The sequence below is a fragment of the Trachypithecus francoisi genome, unplaced genomic scaffold (genome assembly GCF_009764315.1).
Source record: "Trachypithecus francoisi isolate TF-2019V2 unplaced genomic scaffold, Tfra_2.0 Lachesis_group15, whole genome shotgun sequence".
In the NCBI taxonomy this organism is placed as follows: Eukaryota; Metazoa; Chordata; class Mammalia; order Primates; family Cercopithecidae; genus Trachypithecus; species Trachypithecus francoisi.
In genome coordinates, this window is record NW_022681460.1 from 86,972,531 (window position 1) to 86,992,718 (window position 20,188).

General features: G+C 37.5%; 1 protein-coding gene across 8 annotated transcripts in view; it reads right to left on the bottom strand.

Annotated features, from left to right (window-relative positions):
- Positions 1-20,188, bottom strand: part of L3MBTL3 (L3MBTL histone methyl-lysine binding protein 3) — a 131,054-nt gene that overhangs the window by 101,157 nt on the left and 9,709 nt on the right. For all 8 annotated transcript variants that reach the window (XM_033235497.1, XM_033235492.1, XM_033235499.1 and 5 more), the window contains exon 3: positions 5,562-5,678. In XM_033235497.1, coding sequence (XP_033091388.1) covers positions 5,562-5,663 — 102 coding nt within the window. In that variant the 5' untranslated portion in view covers positions 5,664-5,678. The remainder of the gene's footprint in view (positions 1-5,561; positions 5,679-20,188) is intronic.

Genomic DNA, 20,188 nt, shown 5'->3' on the forward strand with positions numbered 1-20,188 from the left:
CAGTTTTCTGTATTCCTTCTGTTTTTCCATAAAACAGAATAACATTAAGGACCCACTAATTTTAGCAGGTGATGAAAAACTAGAAAGCTCAGAATTCAAAAGGATAGTAAGATGTTTCAGATCTTTCAGAGAAATTATGAGCATGCAAATATGTAGTGCTTAAGCAAGGCCCTCCATTTGCCAATCCGAAAAAATCGATCTGGACAACATGCCAATATAATGATTTATTTAACTAAACTACATTCTGACTGCAAGTTGGAAAACTCTTAAGCAAAAAGTATCAATAATTATTCTTTCTATCAGGTGAAAACAGCACCTTAAACAATGTTCTCTGCATAGTCCACAATTACGAAATGGTTTCTAGACTAAATGTGTGGAAATGGTTAAGGAATGTGAGAATGTCTTCTCCCTACTACGTACGTATTCCAGATACAAGTTCCCAGGTAAAATGCGAGTACTATACCAAGTGTATATACCAAAACGTCAACGTAGGAAGAGGTAAAAATTTATTTAGAAGGAAAAGAGCTAAAAATAACTTCACTTTTGGAAAAAGAAATTTTTTAAAAAATGTTTTTAATGATTACTCTGAAGACAGACTATTTCAAAATAAGGCTGACAGTACCATCTGCTGGGCAAGAGTAGAAAGAACAAGCTACTATGATAATTATTAATTAATGATATTAAAGAATGTGATAAAAATCAATTTGAATTAAAATTCAAAAACAATAGGCACAAGCCTGACAATGCACTTCAGGTAATTTTGCTTTTACCTTATGTCACTGATATTAATTTATGCTTATTTGACAAATACAAAATGTAAGAAATAGCATCAAACATTTACATTAAACAGAAAGTCTCCCATGGCTTAAGTTTTCAAATTGCTGTAAAACAGCAAATCACCCTCCATTTCAAAGACCGAGAAAGAAAACACCACTGAGTGAAATCTCCAAGTCAGAACTCAGACCTATGACATCTAGAAGCTTCAGGTTCAAACACTTTCAAAGTTAAAAGGAAAGATTCCCACAATGCAACATTCAATCCCAGTCAGTTTTTCTTTCTCCTAAAATTTATTGCCAGTAACTGACCTACAGTCTAAGTACAAAGTAAAGATGCAATGTCACTTCGGGGCACAGTTCACTCTTCTAAGCCAGAGATCCACAGATGGACTTTGAGGGTTGATTAATCCCATAAAACAGATGCAAAATTATGATATGTGCATATACAGCTTTCTGGGGATACGATTCATAGTTTTCAAGGCATATTATAAGCCTGAAAAAAAATGAAGAATATCTGCTCTTACCAAAGTTGCTTATCTCAAAAATTAAATACCTCAAAACATTTTCAAAACATCCTCTCATATGCAAAAACATACAGGGATCAAATTTTTCTGTGACTTCTCAATTTGGGCTTACTGTGTCTTCCACAACATTGCTATCACAGAAAATGTCAGACCACAAAGGTTGATAGGTCCTGCTAACATTACTGAAGTCCTACAGACAGAATTCCAGAAAGACTCATACATTTCCTAACACTATGTTTTCCAATAAAACACCCAGGTTCTGAAATTGGTGATGCTTTCACAAATGGTTTTAGAATGACGGAAACTTCACATTTGTTTATATTTCTTTAAAATCATTAGTTCTTTTAACCTAGAGAGCTAAAATACGTATAAAAACTTGCCAAGTGGCTCCATTCTACAACCAAGAAAGTCAAAATTATAAACTTTACAAAAGGGATTTAATATTAAGCAAATAAAACACATCTGCTGACTTTTTCTGCATGTGGATATATCCAGGTCAATCAGAAAACAATTATGCCTGAAATATATAAGGGACTGCACATGTTTTGTTTGGCTTGAACTACCTTTAATTGATTCAACTCTATTTTTTATTTTTGATTGTAGAGTCAAAGGATCTTTTGCCTATATATGCCTGATTTAATAATAAATCATTAGAAGACGCTGCTCAGGTTATTGTTTTCATTTTATTACCATCAATGTTGAGATGTGAATCGACTTACCAGTGTGTTTTAAGGGCAAAGATGTTTGATAAACAACTAAATTGTTTTCAACATTAATCAAAGCAAGGCAAAAACCGTATATTAAGAGTGCAGTGAATTTTACTGTTGGGTTTCTGCCTGCTTCTGCAGGCAGGGTCTTACTCTTGGCTAACTGGCAATTATTCTTACTAGATAAGATGCTGTCCTCTCAGGAGTGTATCTGCATTTTACCGAGAGACCCTGAAAGACATTATGACCCAGAGGAACAATTGTCTGTGGATAAATTTCAGACATCATTAGAAGTTCAGGTACGGAAACTGCTCAGGTATGGGAAGCCCTACCATGTACCTCTGTACTGCCACTTAGTCACCTCCCTGTTCTTACAGCTGGCCCTGAGACACTAATCTACAAATACTAATTTGCATTTTAAAAGGACAAACTAGGTATTGGTAAAGTTTCCAAAGCTTGCTTAGGCAAAAGTGTTTTAATGACTATAATATTTTCAAGAATGTCAGTGGACACTTGTTGTTTCTCCCTTAACACTCTGTACCTTCTTAAGCTACTCCCTCTTCTGGAAGCCCTTCTCCTTCCCTTCCTCCCTAAAGTATTCATGGAGACTCCTACATATTTCCAGGCACCTGAAGCTCAAATGACATCTGCTTTTCAAAGCCTTCCCAATCCCTCCAGCTGAAATAAATTTTTACCTCCTCTAAATTCCTGTAACATTTTCTTTGCATCTCTTTTGATATGAAAGTGTTTCTTCTCTTTAGACAGCAGTATAGCAGTGGTAAGATAATCCATTTTAAATATCAGAAAAACCTGGTTTTAAGACCCCTGCCAGTAACTGACCTAAGTAAGTGAATTAACCATCCCAGGCCTCCATTTCCCCATCTGTAAACTGACAAGAGAGAAAGAACTACCTTAAAAAATAAAAGAATTAAATAAAAAGATGCAGGTAGTGTTCAGCAGAGAGTACGTTCTCTATTCTTTCCCCTACTGCACCCAGAGAAGACGTCTGTGCTCTGTTTATATAAGCGTTCGACAGCCCAGTGTGGAGAAAGGATTCCAGCAACAGGGAACAGTAAAAAGGGCCCAGCATGCAAAGGCTTCAACTAGTGGTTTGGGCTGTGTAGAAAACAAGAGTGGCAGTGGGAGTGAAATGAGACATGGCCAGAGAGGAAAACAGAGGCCAGACCACCAAAAAACTCTTGTGGTAAACTTAAGGGGCTTGAACTTCACCAAAAAGATTCCAGCAACTGTTAAAAAATGTTAAAAAGAAGGGCGTAACTTGACTGGGTAACGATCATAGGGCTTTTACAGGAAAAGTTATTTTGAAACAGCAAAAATTGAGGCATATAAAAACCTGTTCCCATGATAAGAAATGGACTCCTACAGATTTGCTGACTATATTACCCACTGAAACACAGAAGCCTGGGTAGGGTAAAACAGGCAAAGAATGATGTGAGAGAGAACATTTCACGACTCACTGAAAGTTCTTTCTAATATTCTAATTTTGTGAAAAATCAATTTCTTAATCAGATTTCTTAAGTAACTTGGATTTTAAGTAGGAAGCAAGTGAATTAGAAATCTTCAGTAATATAATCAGTTGGGTCATCTCTGAATCTCAGATAAAAAGGGTCATAAGGTAAAAAAAAAAAGACGTTTAAATTATTTTTAAAGAGAGGCATCAAACTGTCTACAGTACATGAATTAGATACATGGCAATTACCCAGATAATAAGATGGGTCTGAAAGTTATTATCAAATAACCCAGATGATAATACCTGTTAAATGGCTTAATTACCTGATTAACTTAATACAAGTAATAGGTTAATTTCTCAAACTCATTGCTTAGAAAACCTTAAAGCAATCCAGATTTCTTAGGGATGGAAACTTCACTCTATTATTAAAAGCTAACTGAACAAAACTTACAAATTTCATCATCCACGTGCCAGTTTTTTTAAAAAAAAAGCCATTGAGAAGAAAAGGGATAAAAACACACAAGGAAAATAAAGGAGTAAAGCGATTAAAAATGGCACTTTACATAGTAAGTCATAAAGCCAGAAAAAATACAATTTGTTAAGTGTTCTGTATCCATTACTTTGTTCAATTCTCAAAACCACCTTATCACATAGATTCTAATATCCTCAATTTTACAGATAAGGCTTCCAAAACTTAGGCAATTGAAATAATTTGACAAAGCTTGGGTAGCTATTATGCAGTTGACATGACCAGTTTGAGAAACAGTTTTTCTTTCTCAAAAATGTTCAGCAACCTTTCTCTGTCATATGCTTATCCAGATGAATATCTGGAGAATGTTAGCGCAGGTAAAATCCTTAGCATTTGTTTAATTCCTAATTTACTGCAGAGGAAACTTGACCCAAAGAGATTAACTGGCATTTTCAAGGTTATACAGAAATAAAATTGAAAACCCAATCTCCTCTCCAGATTCTACTAAACCTCAGTGCAACATTTTTGTTACACTAAACTCAGAGATGTTGGCACATTACACTTAATTAAATCAAACCCAACTAAAATCTAAGTATTTTTCCAATGACAGGCAGATTGTCCAAATCTCACCACTGAGGATGAGCTAGGGCAGGCTTGGCTAGGATAGTTGTCAAGCAGCCACTAAAAGGGATTAGATTCCATGAGGCCTAAATTAGGGAGCAGGAATTTCTATTCAAGATAGCCTAGAATACCAAACATTTGAGAGGTAAACCAAGCAATGGCCTGTTGGGGAGATGGGAAGTTCAAATACCTGAACGATCAAGTGCAAACACAAAGTCTAAAGGGCCACAGACAGGTTCAAGGTTCCAGAGAGAGGATCAGAGCAAAAGTAAATTAGAAATGAGAGATGGGGGTAGTTGGTTTCCCAGATGGGTGCTTGCACAACCATGTTTCATGGGACAACAGAAGTAGTCCTGGAATAGGTTTGGGGTTACTGGGAAAAGGAGGCAGGGCAAGGTTATACAAAAGCAGCAGATTGAAGTATTGCTCTCCAAAGAGTCCTCATCTATACTAAGGCAGACGGATTTACAGGAAGAACCCGATTTTGAATAGGTCACTATATAAAAATCCATATTTACAGTACAATTTAAGAGAGGTGAATAATCCTTTTATTCAATACTTTAACGTTATCCAGTTTTTAAATGAGAACTCTAGGACACAGAGATTGTGGCTATTCATCTGAAGTTACAAAGCACATTACTACAAAATCAAAAAAAGATAGGTCTTCTAAGTCAGTCATTTCTGTATTTATAGGCTGCCATGATAAGAGTCAAAACTGAGACGATCCTTCTTGAAACTATAAATCAATTTGCGCAAAATAAGCATATACTGCAGAAACAGTCCTTACTCCCTTAATCCAAGTGACAAAGGCTCTGCCATTCCATCAGCATTTCAAATTATCTTGCACATTTATTGTGGAGGTCTAAGCATCATCTAAAACCCACACTACTATGATTAATGCTTTTAATTTTTATTTCACATATGTATCCAATTTTAAGTAAGCACACACACAGATGCACACACACATAATTGTATGTAATAAAGAGAGCTTACCTTTAAGTCACTTCCTGGTAACGTGCCCACTCCATCTTTCCAGTCCATAACACTGAATACATCAAACTCTTGACCACTTGTGCTAGAGGCAGATTCAGTCATGATTTATTTTTTAACCTGAAAGGGGAAAAGAAGGCATATCACTAAATATTCCACATGGAAATCTGTTTTTAATTTAGTACTCATTAGTTCAGTTCCCCTTAATTACATAATTTTCTTGATCACAATATCCCACATTCCTAGATCTAAAAACAACTACTTCAAAAATATTAACACTTTTTTCCTAGTACAATCCTTGGAAAAGTATAGAGAAAAAATATTAATAAAAATTTCTAAATTAAAAAGTGTTATGGTAAACATTTTCTATTCATAAACAAAAGAAATGCATTGATTCAAGGTATATTCACTTAAAACAAAAAGTCATAATGCCATATGGATAGAATTCCTTGCCTGTAAGTAGTCTGTTTTCTGTTTTAAGACACTAGAAAAAAGTAGACATGGATAAAGGATAATCTGCCAATTTGGTATTCTAGGAAATAGGAAAACAGTCTCAAAATGTACAGCAAACACCCATAAAAAGGCTCTGTTAAGATAACCAATTTGGCTACCTAGACTGTGACAAAATTCCTAATTTTCATTTTCTAAAAAAATTGGAAAACAAATTTCCATTGATTGTAGTATTGATATTGTTCTGAGACTGTTGTCTGTGTAACATGAGAAAAACAAATAAGTAATTGTGTTGGTATCATAGACAACTGATGAAAGATTGACGGGTCTTAAATTTGAATGGAAGTATCAGTATGAATTCATGTGTTTTATCTTTAGAAATATGTGTATTTTCTAGTTTTGTCCACTGAAAGAATCTAGAAACAATCATCAATCAACAGTAATGAGCAGCCTAGCTTCAACTGTGGTGTCTAAATACCATTTCTCACAATTCTCCCCATAGAAGGAGCTGACTTCTGCTCAATAGCAGGAAATGTCCAAGATGAAAACTTAAACATCTTGTCAAACAAGAAAGCAAAGAAGCTATCAAAGATAATGGAAGTCATATCCAAAGAACTCAAGAGCCAACGTGAATAGGCCCCTTCTGGCCAAAGAAAGACAAAGTAGCATCCTTACTATCCTAATTACTAGCTGCAGTGAACTGAAACACATCAGATAAATGTAAATCCACAAGTTCATAATGACATTCAAAGCAAACAAATAAACCAAGAACACCTCATTGATCACCTTTTCAGGATTCAAGAAAACCAACTCACTATTTGGAAAAGGAAACACGGATTTATCCTGCCTTTCCAATGTGATCTGTATGTTAGAATAACCATATCGTTGGGCAGATAAAGTTTCCCCTTAGAATTCCAGCTAATAAATGAAGAAAGAATGATAGAATATTATAATTTGTAACCTTTAATAAATTAATGGTTCTAGGCAATGACCATCAATGGCTGCCAGGAATGCAAACCCAACACCATCTCTGAAGTAGCCTTGCCAGGAAAAAACAAAATCAAACCTAATCTGATCAAGTCTATTTATAGAAGCTAGCAGAGAAAGAAAGCCTGTTAAATCACACCACAAAGATATAAGGAAGAAAATCCAGATTACCAGAAACTCTTCAGCAGCATTTCTCAAAGCATGCACTCCTCAAGGGTCTCTGAGACCCTTTCAAAAGGTCCACAAAGTCAACTGTTTTCATAAAAATACTCACACATTCTTTGTTTTCTTCACTGTGTCGACATTTGCACCAATGGTGCAAAACCAAGAGAGGATAAAATTGCTGGTGCAATGGCAATAACTGTAGTAGCAGCCATTGCATTCTTCTCCGCCATGCATGCACAGTAAATAAATGTCAGTTTCACTAAAGACCATTATTGATGAAGTAAAAATAATAAATGTTATTAAGTCTTGGTATCTGAATATACATGTTTTTAATATTCTGTGTGATGAAATGGGAAGTACTTTGACATGCCAAAGTACCATGAATGCAAGCTCCTGGTTTTTAATGGAATGCCTTTTTTACTTAACAAGCTATATTTATTCGGGTTTGGATGTCTGGTAAATATTTTGTCAAAAATTAATGAAGCGGGCCTGTCAAATGAAGGAAAACACTAACAGTATTTGTAGCTAACAATTAAATTTGAACCTTCAAGAGAAAAATCAGGATTTTGTAAAACTTACAAGCATCACCATAAGCTTGCCAGCTTCCAGATGGCTAAAGACTTTTCTAAGGCAGTGGATGGGCGGTGATAGTAATGGATGTGATTTTTAAAATATTTCATAATGAAATATGTCAACACTTGAAGATCTGCCTAACTCGGTTAAGCAAAATTTTCAAAATGACCAACGCATGATGGTACAAAATTATGCATAGGTAAATGATCCATTTAAAGTGCAAGATGGACCAACAGATTTTTTTTATTTATTTATTTATTTATTTATTTATTTTGAGACAATTTCACTCTTGTCACCCAGGCTGGAGAGTGCAGTGGCATCATCTCGGCTCACTGCAACCTCTGCCTCCTGGGTTCAAGGAATTCTCCTGCCTCAGCCTCCTGAGTAGCTGGGATTACAGGTGCCCACCACCACACCTAGCTAATTTTTTGTATTTTTAGTAGAGACAGGGTTTCACCATGTTGGCCAGGCTGGTCTTAAGCTCCTGACCTCAAGTGATCCGCCAGCCTTGGCCTCCCAAACTGCTGGGATTACAGGCATGAGCCACTGCACCTAGTCCCGACAGATTTTAATGTAACAGATTATGATTCATAATTAATCAGGTTCATTGGTAAGGTTTCAAACTGCACACTGCAGTAATCTTTAAGAAACTACCACCACCTGTCAAGTTTTAGTGTGGTAACTAAGAACGTTCACTATTAAAAGAAAAGGCTATTAAAATATTCCTTCCTTTCCCAACCTCATACATGCATAAAACCAGATTTTCTTCATATACTTCAAGCAAAACAACCCAATGCAACAAGAATGCAGAAGCAGATATCCAGCTATCTTCTATTAAATTAGACATTAAAGAGATCTGCAAAAATGTTTAAAAATGCCATTTCCCTCATATTTCTTTTATTCTGGAAACTGTGATTATATTTCATTAAAATTATGCTTATATATGCTATCATGTACTGGTTTTACTGTTATTTTTAAATAGTTTAAACTATTTCTAATATAGCAAATATTGATATATATATAAAAACTATAAAAACAATACCTCTTTGAGCTTTCAACCATTTTTAAAAGTGAAAAGGAACTTGAGACCAAAATGTCTGAAAGCCAATACTGTAAACTACATAAAAAGATGGGCAAGGAAATATGAAATTTTTTTCATATTTTTAGATGAAAAGGGATTTAAGAAACACATCAACCAATCACAATATTACAATTCATAGATATTCTGTGGACCCTGATTTAAACAAAAGATTATTAGACAGGAAGGAAAATATGAATGCCAAATTGGGTATTTTATGATATTAAAGAAATACCGGTTTTTTTTAAGAGAAACGACAGCATGTACTTTTAAAAGAGGAGTTGTTCCTTGTATTTTAGAGGTACAAACTGAAATGAAAAGATGAAATGATGTAATGTGAGAAATTTGCTGTAAATAAGGGGATGAAGTGGTAACAAGACTGGCAATGTGTTGCTAATTGTTAAGATGTGTAAAGGGTCCATGGTAGTTTTTATTTTACTACATCCTAGTTTTGTATATGCTTGAAAATTTTGCTCAAAAATTCAAGATTTTTTTGAAGTGCAGTCCCCTTACATATATAATATACACTCACTTTTAAATAGTCAACAGGAAAAACTTGTTTCTTTTAATTACAGCTAATTTCTACTGGAATTTACTAGATGCTTCAATATTTTTTCTTCTGTTTTCTCCCGTAAGTAGAGAAATCACCAAATATTAGACATATTATGAAGCCTACTTCTGATCATTTCAAAGCTTACACAATCTAAATTTGAAGAAGAATCAGATTTTACAGACCTCAAAAGCACAAGCCACAAAAGCAAAAATAGACAACTGGGATTATATGAAACTAAAAAGATTCTGCACAGCAAAGGAAACAATCAACATAGTTAAGATAAAACCTACACAGTGGGAAAAGGTATTTCCAAACTATCCATCTGACAAGGGATTAATATCCAGATTATATAAGAAGCTCAAACAACTCAGCAGCAAAAAAGCAAATAATCCGATTTGAAAATGGGGAAACGATCTACATAGATACTTCTCAGAAGAGGACATATAAATGGCCAACAGGTATATTAAAAAATGCTCAGAATCACTAATCATCAGATAAATACAAATTAAAACCACAAGGAGATATCATCTCACCCCAATTAAAATGGCAATTATCAAAAATGTAAAAGAAGAAATGCAGGTGAGGATGCAGAGAAAGGTGAGCTCCTATATATATTGTTAGTGGGAATATAGAGTAGTATGGCCATTATAGAAAACAGTATGGAGGATCCTCAAAAAATTAAAGGCAGAAATACCATATGATCCAGCGATCCCACTACAGGGTATATATCCAAAGGAAAGGAAATCAGTATAGCAGATATCTGCACTCCCATGTTTATTGCAGCACTATTCTCGATAGCCAAGATATGGAATCAACCTAAGTGTCCATGAGTGGATGAATGGATTTTAAAATGTGGTTTATATACACACAGGAATATTCAGCCATAAAAAAGAATGAAATTCTGTCACTTGTGACAGCGTGGATGAGCCTGAAGGACATTATGTTAAGTAGGTAGGCACAGAAAGACAAATATCACATGTTCTCATTCATATGTGAGAGGTAAAAAAGTCTCATAGAAGTAGAAAATAGAACAGTGGCTACTAGAGCCTGGGAAGGGTAGCAGGAGGGAGGGAATAGACAGAGGTTGATTAACTGGTATAAAACTACAGTTAAATAGGAGAAATAAGTTCTAGTGTTCTATAGCATAGGGGGTGAATATAGTTAAAAATAATTTACCGTATATTTCAAAAGAGTTAGAAGAGTGGATTTTGAATATTCCCAAAACAATGAAATGATAAGTATTTGAAGTGAAGGATATCCCAGTTACCTTGACTGGATCACTACACATGGTATGCATGTATCGAAATATCATATGTATACCATTAATGTGTACAATTATTATGCATCAATTAAAAGTAATTCTTTTAAACTAAGATTTCACTACCATTAAGATTGTGCCTCAAAACAGGACCTAGGATGTAAAGGGCTGAGGAAGAATTAATCTAATCAGTAATAAAAATATGAAATGAATTAAGACTTAGTATGACTTCTCTCTCACTAAATAGGTAACAACCAGCAATGATACAGACTCCCTATGAACTGATGTTTAAGGGTGGTAACTTTTTTTTTTGATAGACAGTAGAATGACAGAATATCTTCCCCCTGGTGGATAAACTTGGTAATATCCAAGTGATCCTTTAATAAAAAAAGTTTTACTGTTCTTTCTGGTAAAATCTCTAGATAACCATTTCCATTATTTTCTTTGGCAAGTACACTTTAAGGAAATTTAGTGAAATTATCTTATAGTATGAAATTGTCAGCTGTGACTATCCTGGTTATTATAGTCTCCATAAATATAATAGCATTTGATAATAGCATTTGTTCAACAGATACTAAGTGTCAGGCACAACACATACTTTTGTAAGTTTGATTCAATCTTACCTTCTTTCAGAAAAGGATTCAAAGTAGCAATTTACATATATTATTTCAATAATTTCTTTTTCAGAAAAAGAGGGATTTTATCATCACTCTAGTCTACATTGAAGAAACTGAGGTGCAGAAAGATTTGGTAACTCAACCAAAACCACAGCCAGTAGCATGGCCAGCATCTGAACCCAGGTCAGTCTGATTCCAACGGTGAGCTTTCTTTGTCAACCATTGTTTAACCTTTACAGAGCTTTGTCCCCCTCTGAAACTCTGGCAAAATCTACTTTTACCAGAATATGGTACACCTCAGAACATGACAAAACTAGTTTACTGGGCCAAAGTTCTTAATATAAATATCAAGTCCACATCAGTGCAACATGTATCTGATAAAGTACCTTCAAAGTACATGCTTGCTAACAAAATGTCAATAAGACATACAGACGCCACAAATAGATTTTTAGTCTTTTCCTACCTAAAAACCATATATGTATAAAATTCACAGCAGCAAAATCCTGTCTGACAGGAGGAATAGAAAGTAGCAGGTATCTAAAAGCTAGCACTATACATAACCTGCAGTAAATGTTCACGTTTTAAGAAATACTCAGAATATGCCTGTGCTGTATGAAACAGTAGTAACGTTACACAATGTACCCTGCCTGAAAACATGTATCTAATATTTGTCAAAATTGTTTTCACCCATATTTTCATTCTGAGGTTTGCAGAGATTCTGTATACAATACTATAGCATAAAAATATTTACTATGTTGTCTTTCTCATCATCTAATTTTGAAGGCTATGGGTACTTTCATTATCACAAGAAGACTGAATGGCTACAACAGATTGCTTTTCTACCATCTATTAATGAGGTAGAACAGCCAGCAATCAATATTATTTTAAGAAAAGCGGCTTCTAAGACACCCCAAGTCTTCCTCCCTTGTTGTCTCTCTCTGTAAATGTGTACACTTGCATACAAACATACAAAGTCCTTTACTTCAACAATTCGTGTTCCTAAGACTCGGTAAATTTTTGCAGTACTTAGAAATGCTCTCATTGTGTTTTGTTCTTGTAAGTATCACCTGGTGCTACACCATAATCTACCTGTATTCCACAGGCCACACAAACACACACACACACAAACAGGTAGGTAAGAGAGTCACAACGCAAGTCACAAACACTATTTCTCCTTCAGCAGAAAACCCCATCACAATTTTTTTTGTTGTTGTTAAATGGTGCTGAGATTTCCTAAGGAAGTATCTTAAAAGTACACCCTGATGGGTCCTCTGTGCTACCAGACAAGATTCAGCATTTTCCTCTTCATCTCCTCTAACTCCTATTGGTCTCCAGCCACTACTAATGTCAAAAGAGGTAAGTTTGGGGTTCAGATGTCCACCAAATGCATCAGAGCAGCTTCTGATTCCCACTAATATGTATATGTCATGGCTGACCATGGCTGCAACCAAAGGCATTGATACCCAGCATGCTGCTACCACTGCCCACTGTGGATGTCATGTCAAGGAGCCGATGACTACTGAAGACAGAGACCACTCTGCTGGCACTAGTGCAAAAGTATTGCACTCTGAAAGTCTCCGCTTTGTGAAACAATTTGCTTTTATTACAATGTTCTTCCCCTCAGCCTCCAACAAAAGCGCTGGAGAATAGACTAAATGACATATGATACTTTCTTCAGAATTACCTCCTATCTCTCTCCTATACCACTCCTCATCTCCAAACCAAAGTTGTGAAACCTGACTCTCCCTTGAGATATTCTATCTCCTGGATGAACCTCCTCACTCACTCATGTAAATAAATCCCTGGCAGCCCCGGTCCACCATGTACCGCTTACATCAGGTGGTAATTAAACTAGTTAATATCTGATATTCAAAAACCCCATAAGACTTTATATTCAAAAACCCCTATGAGGAAGCAGACCACTCATATATTGATGCTGGCGAGCCTTCTTTCTGTATACTTTTTTGTGTCTGTTGAATGTTTAAATAATTTTTTTAATGAATAAAAATGAGTTTTTAAATCCAGTTTCATGTTTATTTAAAAGTGTATATTATAAAAGGCATGTCTCCCCATGAAAATATTCGTTATTAATGCCAACAACTGAAGCTACAGCACAGACATCACGAAGGAAAATCCAGTTCCACAGAGCTCTCTGGTAACTTAACTAGTACTCGTTAACTATATATGCACATTCATCAGCTCAACAGAAGGATGAGAGGAGGAGGTGTAGGGTTCACTCCTCCACCACTCAGGTATGCATTCGCAGACTGTGTATTTATGGTTCCTACCATTCCTGAGTGACACCTGAAGTTGCTGTGACATTTAGTAATTTGTCATTTTGCAGAGACATGATTCTGAATCACACATGCCATAAAGCTGGGGCAAGGGCAAGTTGTCCAGCCTGGCTGAGACCCAGGCATGCTCTTAGTCACAGTGCTTAGTCTCAGTGCTATGAACACTGTAAATAAAGTGATAAAAACTGTATCTTTTTAAGAAATGAAACAAAATTAACTGCTGGTTGAGTCTAGTGTTGATGACAGAATGAAGGGAGTATGGGGATGTTTATGAAAGCGATAGGCTAGCCACAAAATAGAAGTTTCAGATAAATTGAAGACTGAAATGTCAAATGCAATGATGACTCAGACACATTGTGTGAACAAAACTACCAAATGCTCCAAAAGGAAATAAGTAGAAAGGATGTGTGAATTTGTTTCAATAAGTGCTCCAGACAGTACACAAATCAGTCATCAAATGAGATAAGTTAGGGGTCTAGAGAGACCATTTACATTTTTCAATTCTTCTTTAGCAATTTTATGGAAGGAATTATGTGCTAAAATGATTTTTTTTTTCAAGTTGAGAATTGTGACTGGCTTCGGACATCGACCTCACAAATGTCAAGAATCTACTGTATCTCATTTTGACTGGTGATAAACAGTTTGTGTGTCCTTCATAATCTTTCCTTCCTACCATTTCTGTGCTCCTATCTGCCAGCAGTGGATAAAACAGAGGCTCAGAGTGAGGAGCAGGGACTCCTACGAGCTGGGTTCCTGCAGCATATTCAAAATAAAGAGCCTGCCTGGGGCTGAGATGAAGGGAAGATACCAGTCCTCTGAGATATAAGCAGCACAACGGCGCACAGCACAAAGCAAAAGAGAGGGCCCTGCCTATAACCCAAAAGTCTGCACCTGCAGATAAGGGAAGAAATACGGATTACTGAGAAAGGGTATTGACTGTAGTCTGACCATTCCTGGTCAAACCATTGTTCTCCAAATATTGTCTTTAAAAGAATGGCTAGCTAATAGTCCTCAAGACTAGTTAAATAGTTTTAATAATTTTACAGTTGCTTTTTCTTAAGAGCTGCATTTTATAGCTTCATAGTTAACAATTACATTTTTCAAAAATAAGGTATAGAGATGCTATGGTTATGAGTTGAGAGTGGTTGTAAAATGAGGGTAGACATTACCTTAAAAGCAGCATCTGAGAATCAGATTCAAATTCTGTCATTCAGATAACAGGCCTGAGATCAGTGCCTGGTGTCAAGGAACTAAACTTGCCAGTTTTTGGTTTAAGGGCAGTGTATCTTTTGTCAACAGTGTGTCAGGAATACTAACCCTAAAATCACTACTATGAACCAAACAAAAATGACAACTATGCTGAAGAGGAAGACAGCAATGAGAAAAACCAACACCCACTGTAGAATCCAACACCTTGTTGCTATGATGCCTACTAAGTAACACCATCAACTCAAGATGATTTTTGTTTACTTTACAGAAATCATCTTCAGTCACTAATTGTTAACTGTTGAACTTGGCGCAGAATGACATTCTCAAAACTCCTAAGCGTCACTCTTCAGTAACATCATCTACAACCAGTCTCCCCACTGCTAATCACCTTATGAATGCAGCATATAAAACTGCTTTGGGCCTCCCCACCCCACTCACCCAGCTCCCGTCATCCTTTCATAGGTGCAAACCAAATGCTTCATTGATTATCCTCAAGATTTGCTGTACGTACTCTTACAGTTTCTCTTTCCATCCCCTACCCTTCCCTCAGCTACTTCCTTCTTTTCCTCCTCTTCGTATCACTTTCCAAAGTTTGACAGTTACTCACTCCATGACTTTCAACAAATCAATCTCTCATTTTTTGTACATTTTTGAGACACGGTCTTGCTCTGTTGTCCATGCTGGAGTGCAGTGGTACAATCAGGGACCACTGCAGCCTCAACCTCCTGGGCTCAAGCGGTCCTACCACCTTAGTCTGCCAAGGAGCCAGCACTACAGGTGCATACCAGCACATCCGGCTAATGTTTTAAATTTTTTGTAGAGATGGGGGTCTCACTATGTTGCCCAGGCTGGTCTCAAACTGCAGGCCTCAAGCGATTCTCCCACCTTGGCCTCCCAAAGTGCAAGGACTACAAGTGTGAGCCATCATGCCCAGCCTGATCTCTTAAAGTCTCAATTTCCCCATGTGTAAAATGTAAAGAATAACAGAACCTTTCTTCAAAATTCATTGAGTAATGGTGAAGACAGATGAGATAGGCCAGGTAATAACACAGCATAGTACTTACCAGATACTAAACAGTCAATAAAATGTTAGCTTCTTATTATAATTATCTGGTTTAACAATTATTCAAATTCATGAAAGCCACTCAGTGACCTTAAAAAAAAATTACGCAGTGGCTTATTTATTCATAGAGACAGGATCTCACTCTGTTTTCCAGCCTGGAGTACAATAGCACAAACATAGCTCACTATAGCCTCAACCTCCCAGGCTCAAACACTCCTCCTGCCTCAGCCTCTAGAGTATCTGGGACTACAGACACACAACAGCAGACACTACTCTAGATTTTTTTAAAAAATCATTTTATTTGAATAACATCTACGGTAGTAAGCCATCTGTGTTCAAACCTTTGTCACAAGATGTGAAGATCACTACCTAAAAAATAGATATGATCAGGTGTGGTGGTTCGCACCTGTACTTTCAGCACTTTGGGAGGCTGAGGCAGGAGGATCGCCTGAGGCCAGGAGTTCAAGACCAGCCTGGGCAACAGAGTGAGACCCCATACCTACAAGAAAATGCAAAAATCAGCCGGGCATGGTATTGCACATCTGTGGTCTCAGCTACTCCAGAGGCGGAGCAGGTGTGATCGCTTTGAGCCCAGGAGTTTCAGGCTTCCGTGAGCTATGATCATGTCACTGTACTCCAGCCTAGGCAACAGAGTGAAGCTTTGTCTCAAAAAAAAAAAAAAAAAAAAAAAAAAGATACATTATTTTTACTTAATACTATTACTATAATAGTAATATTTATTTTTATAGTAATAATTCCTCATATTTACATGGCACCAGAAAAGATTGCCAATTTCTTTATAAAGCAACACATCTGAAGTAACAGTGAAGGCTTAGCCACATGAAGAAGGTACTGGACCTGAAGCTCAGGCCCTCTTTCCAGAGGATACCCTGTCCTTGGAGCAGCCTAATGAATGGTCACCATGCTGGTCTGACTGCACTTAAACAAGACTAAAGGCCAGGGCAACATTCTGCAAAGTCTGCTTCCCAAAATACAACTTTTAGAAGACTATTTATTCATGTCCCCTGAGAAAGGGGTTTGTGGTAAAAGAGATGTCTAATACCTAGGGTCTTTGGGAGATGCCCAGGGCACATTGATGTGCAACCATCTGTGGAGTGCTGTCCCAGCCAAAGTTTCCTAGAGTCACTGAGTCTTGGCACGATTATCACATCACAACAAGTTCCATGGGATTCCTCATTTGGAAGGCACTGAGCTACAGAAAATAAATTCAGGAAATAACATGAAAGCAAGGTAGTGTTTTAGAGGATAGAGTTTATTCATCTTCAAGTTGGATTCAACTACAAGGATGCTACCTTCTAATCTAGCTCCCAGTCTGAACCTGTTTGTTGGTGTAGTGTCTAATACCATGGAAGGTCCTCAGGACTTGTAAGTACTTTGAGTCCAGACTTGAGAAAGTGATTCTGAGAAAAGTATGGCCTCTGCCTCCTAAGACCTCCCTATAGCCTCAGATTTAGTTTGTGATGACCTTCTTTCACCTCCATGACACCAGAGAAATACAGTCATTAATGAAAGGACTCATGTATCCACAAATACAAGGTCACATGGCGTAATCGTACAAAACCCATAAGCCTAACAAACATGAAAGGGAAACAAACATGGCGGGGCACATAAGTTTCTTCAATGCTTTGTCATTTTTAAAGGGTATCATCAATACCAGCCTATTTGACCCTCATAACTACTTTTTTAAGACTGATAAACATTATCATCCTCATTTCACAGATGAGAAAATTGAGGTCACCCAGGTAAGAAACAGATTTTATCTTCCAAGACGTTGCCAACACATTGTATATTAGTCAACCTAGAAGACAATTTAATGTAACAGTGGAAGGCAAAGGCTTTGGAGCCCTAGTGCCTGGGTTGAAATCCTTTATTTATTTATTTTTTTGAGACAGAATCTCGCTCTGTTGCCCAGGCTGGAATGCAGGGGCGAGATCTCAGCTCACTGCCAGCTCCGCCTCCCGGGTTCACGCCATTCTCCTGCCTCAGCCTCCCCAGTAGCTAGGACTACAGGCACCTGCCACCATGCCCGGCTAATTTTTCGCATTTTATTTAGTAGAGACGGGGTTTCACCGTGTTTAGCCAGGATGGTCTCGATCTCCTGACCTCGTGATCCGTCCGCCTCGGCCTCCCAAAGTGCTGGGATTACAGGCGTGCGCTACCGCACCCGGACGGGTTTAAAACTTAGCTTCACAATTTACTAGCTGTATAATCTTAGCCATGGTACCTAACCTTTCTTGAGCTTTAGCTCCTTCATCTATAAAATGGGTTAGGTATATCTACTCCATCGAGGTGTAAAAACTTTAAAAAAAAAAAAAAACTATGCACACTAGAGTGCTTTGCACATAGTGAATGCTTGCTATATAAAAGTTAGAGTTATTCTAAAGAAAAGACAAGTGGCCGGGAGAGGTGGCTCACTTCTGTAATCCCAGTACTTTGGGAGGCCAAGGCAGGCAAATCAAAAATGGTGCGGAGTTCAAGACCACACTGGCCAACATGGTGAAACCCTATCTCTACTGAAAATACAAAAATTAGCTGGGTGTGGTGGTGACTGAAAATACAAAAATTAGCTGGGCGTGGTGGTGCACGCCTGTAGTCCTGGCTACTGTAGATGCTGAAGCACGAGAATCATCGCCTGAACCCAGGAGGCGGAGCTTGCAGTGAGCCAAGATCGCACCACCCACTGCACTCCAGCCTGGGCGACAGAGTGGGACTCTGACTCAAAAAGAGAAGGGCAGGGGAGGGGAGGGCAGGGGAGTAGAGGGGAGGGGAGGAGCTCTCCAGGGTACACATGACCTCCAAGCACCAGTTTATCAGATCTCTGAAGTCTCACAGGGCAGAGGAATGAAAACTGTACGAAGGCCAACACCTTCACATCGAAAAAGGCCTATTTAATTTCTCAGGAGTCCAGAGATGAGGATAGGGAAGGTGGGCAGCAGGGCAGTCAAAAACAATGATACGACTCAAATTTCATGGACAAGTAGATTTCAAAGTGAATTTGGGAGACTGATGTAAGGTCAATAGCTGTTAGTTTTGCCAAGTTCTTATAAAGAAAAAAAAAATTTAACTGCCAACAAAATAAAAAGGACATAATTTCTGAGAAACTACTCAAGACTAGGCCATTGGCAACCTTACTATGTTTTTGCTGAGGAGGCATAAAAACGTCCTCACATACCAAATGTGGTTCCAGGACCTGCTTTCAAGCGAGCTGGTACAGCGGCAAACAGAAAGTGCTGTGAGAGATTAAAGCAAGAGGCCAGTACAAAAAAGAGAGATGAAAGCTCTGGGTCATCATCCCCAAAGAGGCTACAGTGGGAGTGTTTCTCTATAGGAGCACTGGAGTATGTATGTGCAAGACGCCAGGACCAGGACATAAGTGGGCTGGGAGGACAGAATCTATACACTGATTATAATGCTTATGACATTGTATCTTGATCATCTACTTACAGGAGGTTTTGAAGCAGAGAGACCCTGATTTACCCATTTTGCTATCTCTTATGAATATCCTTAGTAGGCATTGATAAAACTTATCAAATGAATCAATAAAAGAGAAGAGGAAATTACAATACACTACTGGAGGGGAATGGAAGGGGCTTGGGGACAGGAAAAATCAGAGAAAGACCTTCATCTGTCCATCTAGCTCATATTCTCCAGTGAAAATTCTAAGTAGGCTGCTAAGTATTTGTTTACCTCTTTGGCAGAAGCATAACATCACCACTCCAAGAAACTCTCCTTATATAAGTGTCAGTGGAGAACACATCAAAAGAAGTTAAATTCAAACCTCTTAAACAGACTTATTCAATAAGGATAAGAGAAAAATCTAAACTCACACTTGAAGCATCTCTCAACAAACACACATTGCTACGAAGAAAAATATTCCTTTCAAATCAAGCATGACAGAGACCAGCTTTGATATTCTACTCACTCTGCCTGATAAGAACTCTGAATCACACACATATTGGAATTAATGTCTGTTGTGGAGAGATGTGAAATCTGCCCTAAGGACCTAAGTTCATAGATTTTAGGCAGGAAAAACTCTAGATCATTATTACAATGTGAGAACTGAAATCTTAGCAGCATCAAGAACAAATCCTTGAGAAGCTGGGTCTTCCGTTCTCATCCATCCCTGCAGAGGAGACACCTGAGTGTGAACTAATCCATGCTGCCTTTGCTGCCTTTAAACATGAAATCGGTCATTACAGCGGTTCCATTTTATTGATATTTTCTCAGAAACACTGTCCCTTTTTCTACTAGTCATATTTTAATGTGAACGATCCTATTCATAATGTCGCAATGGTCTCTCTGATTTGCTACCTTGTCTGCCATGGAGATCACATGCAAAGGATAGTCACCAAAGGCAACCTT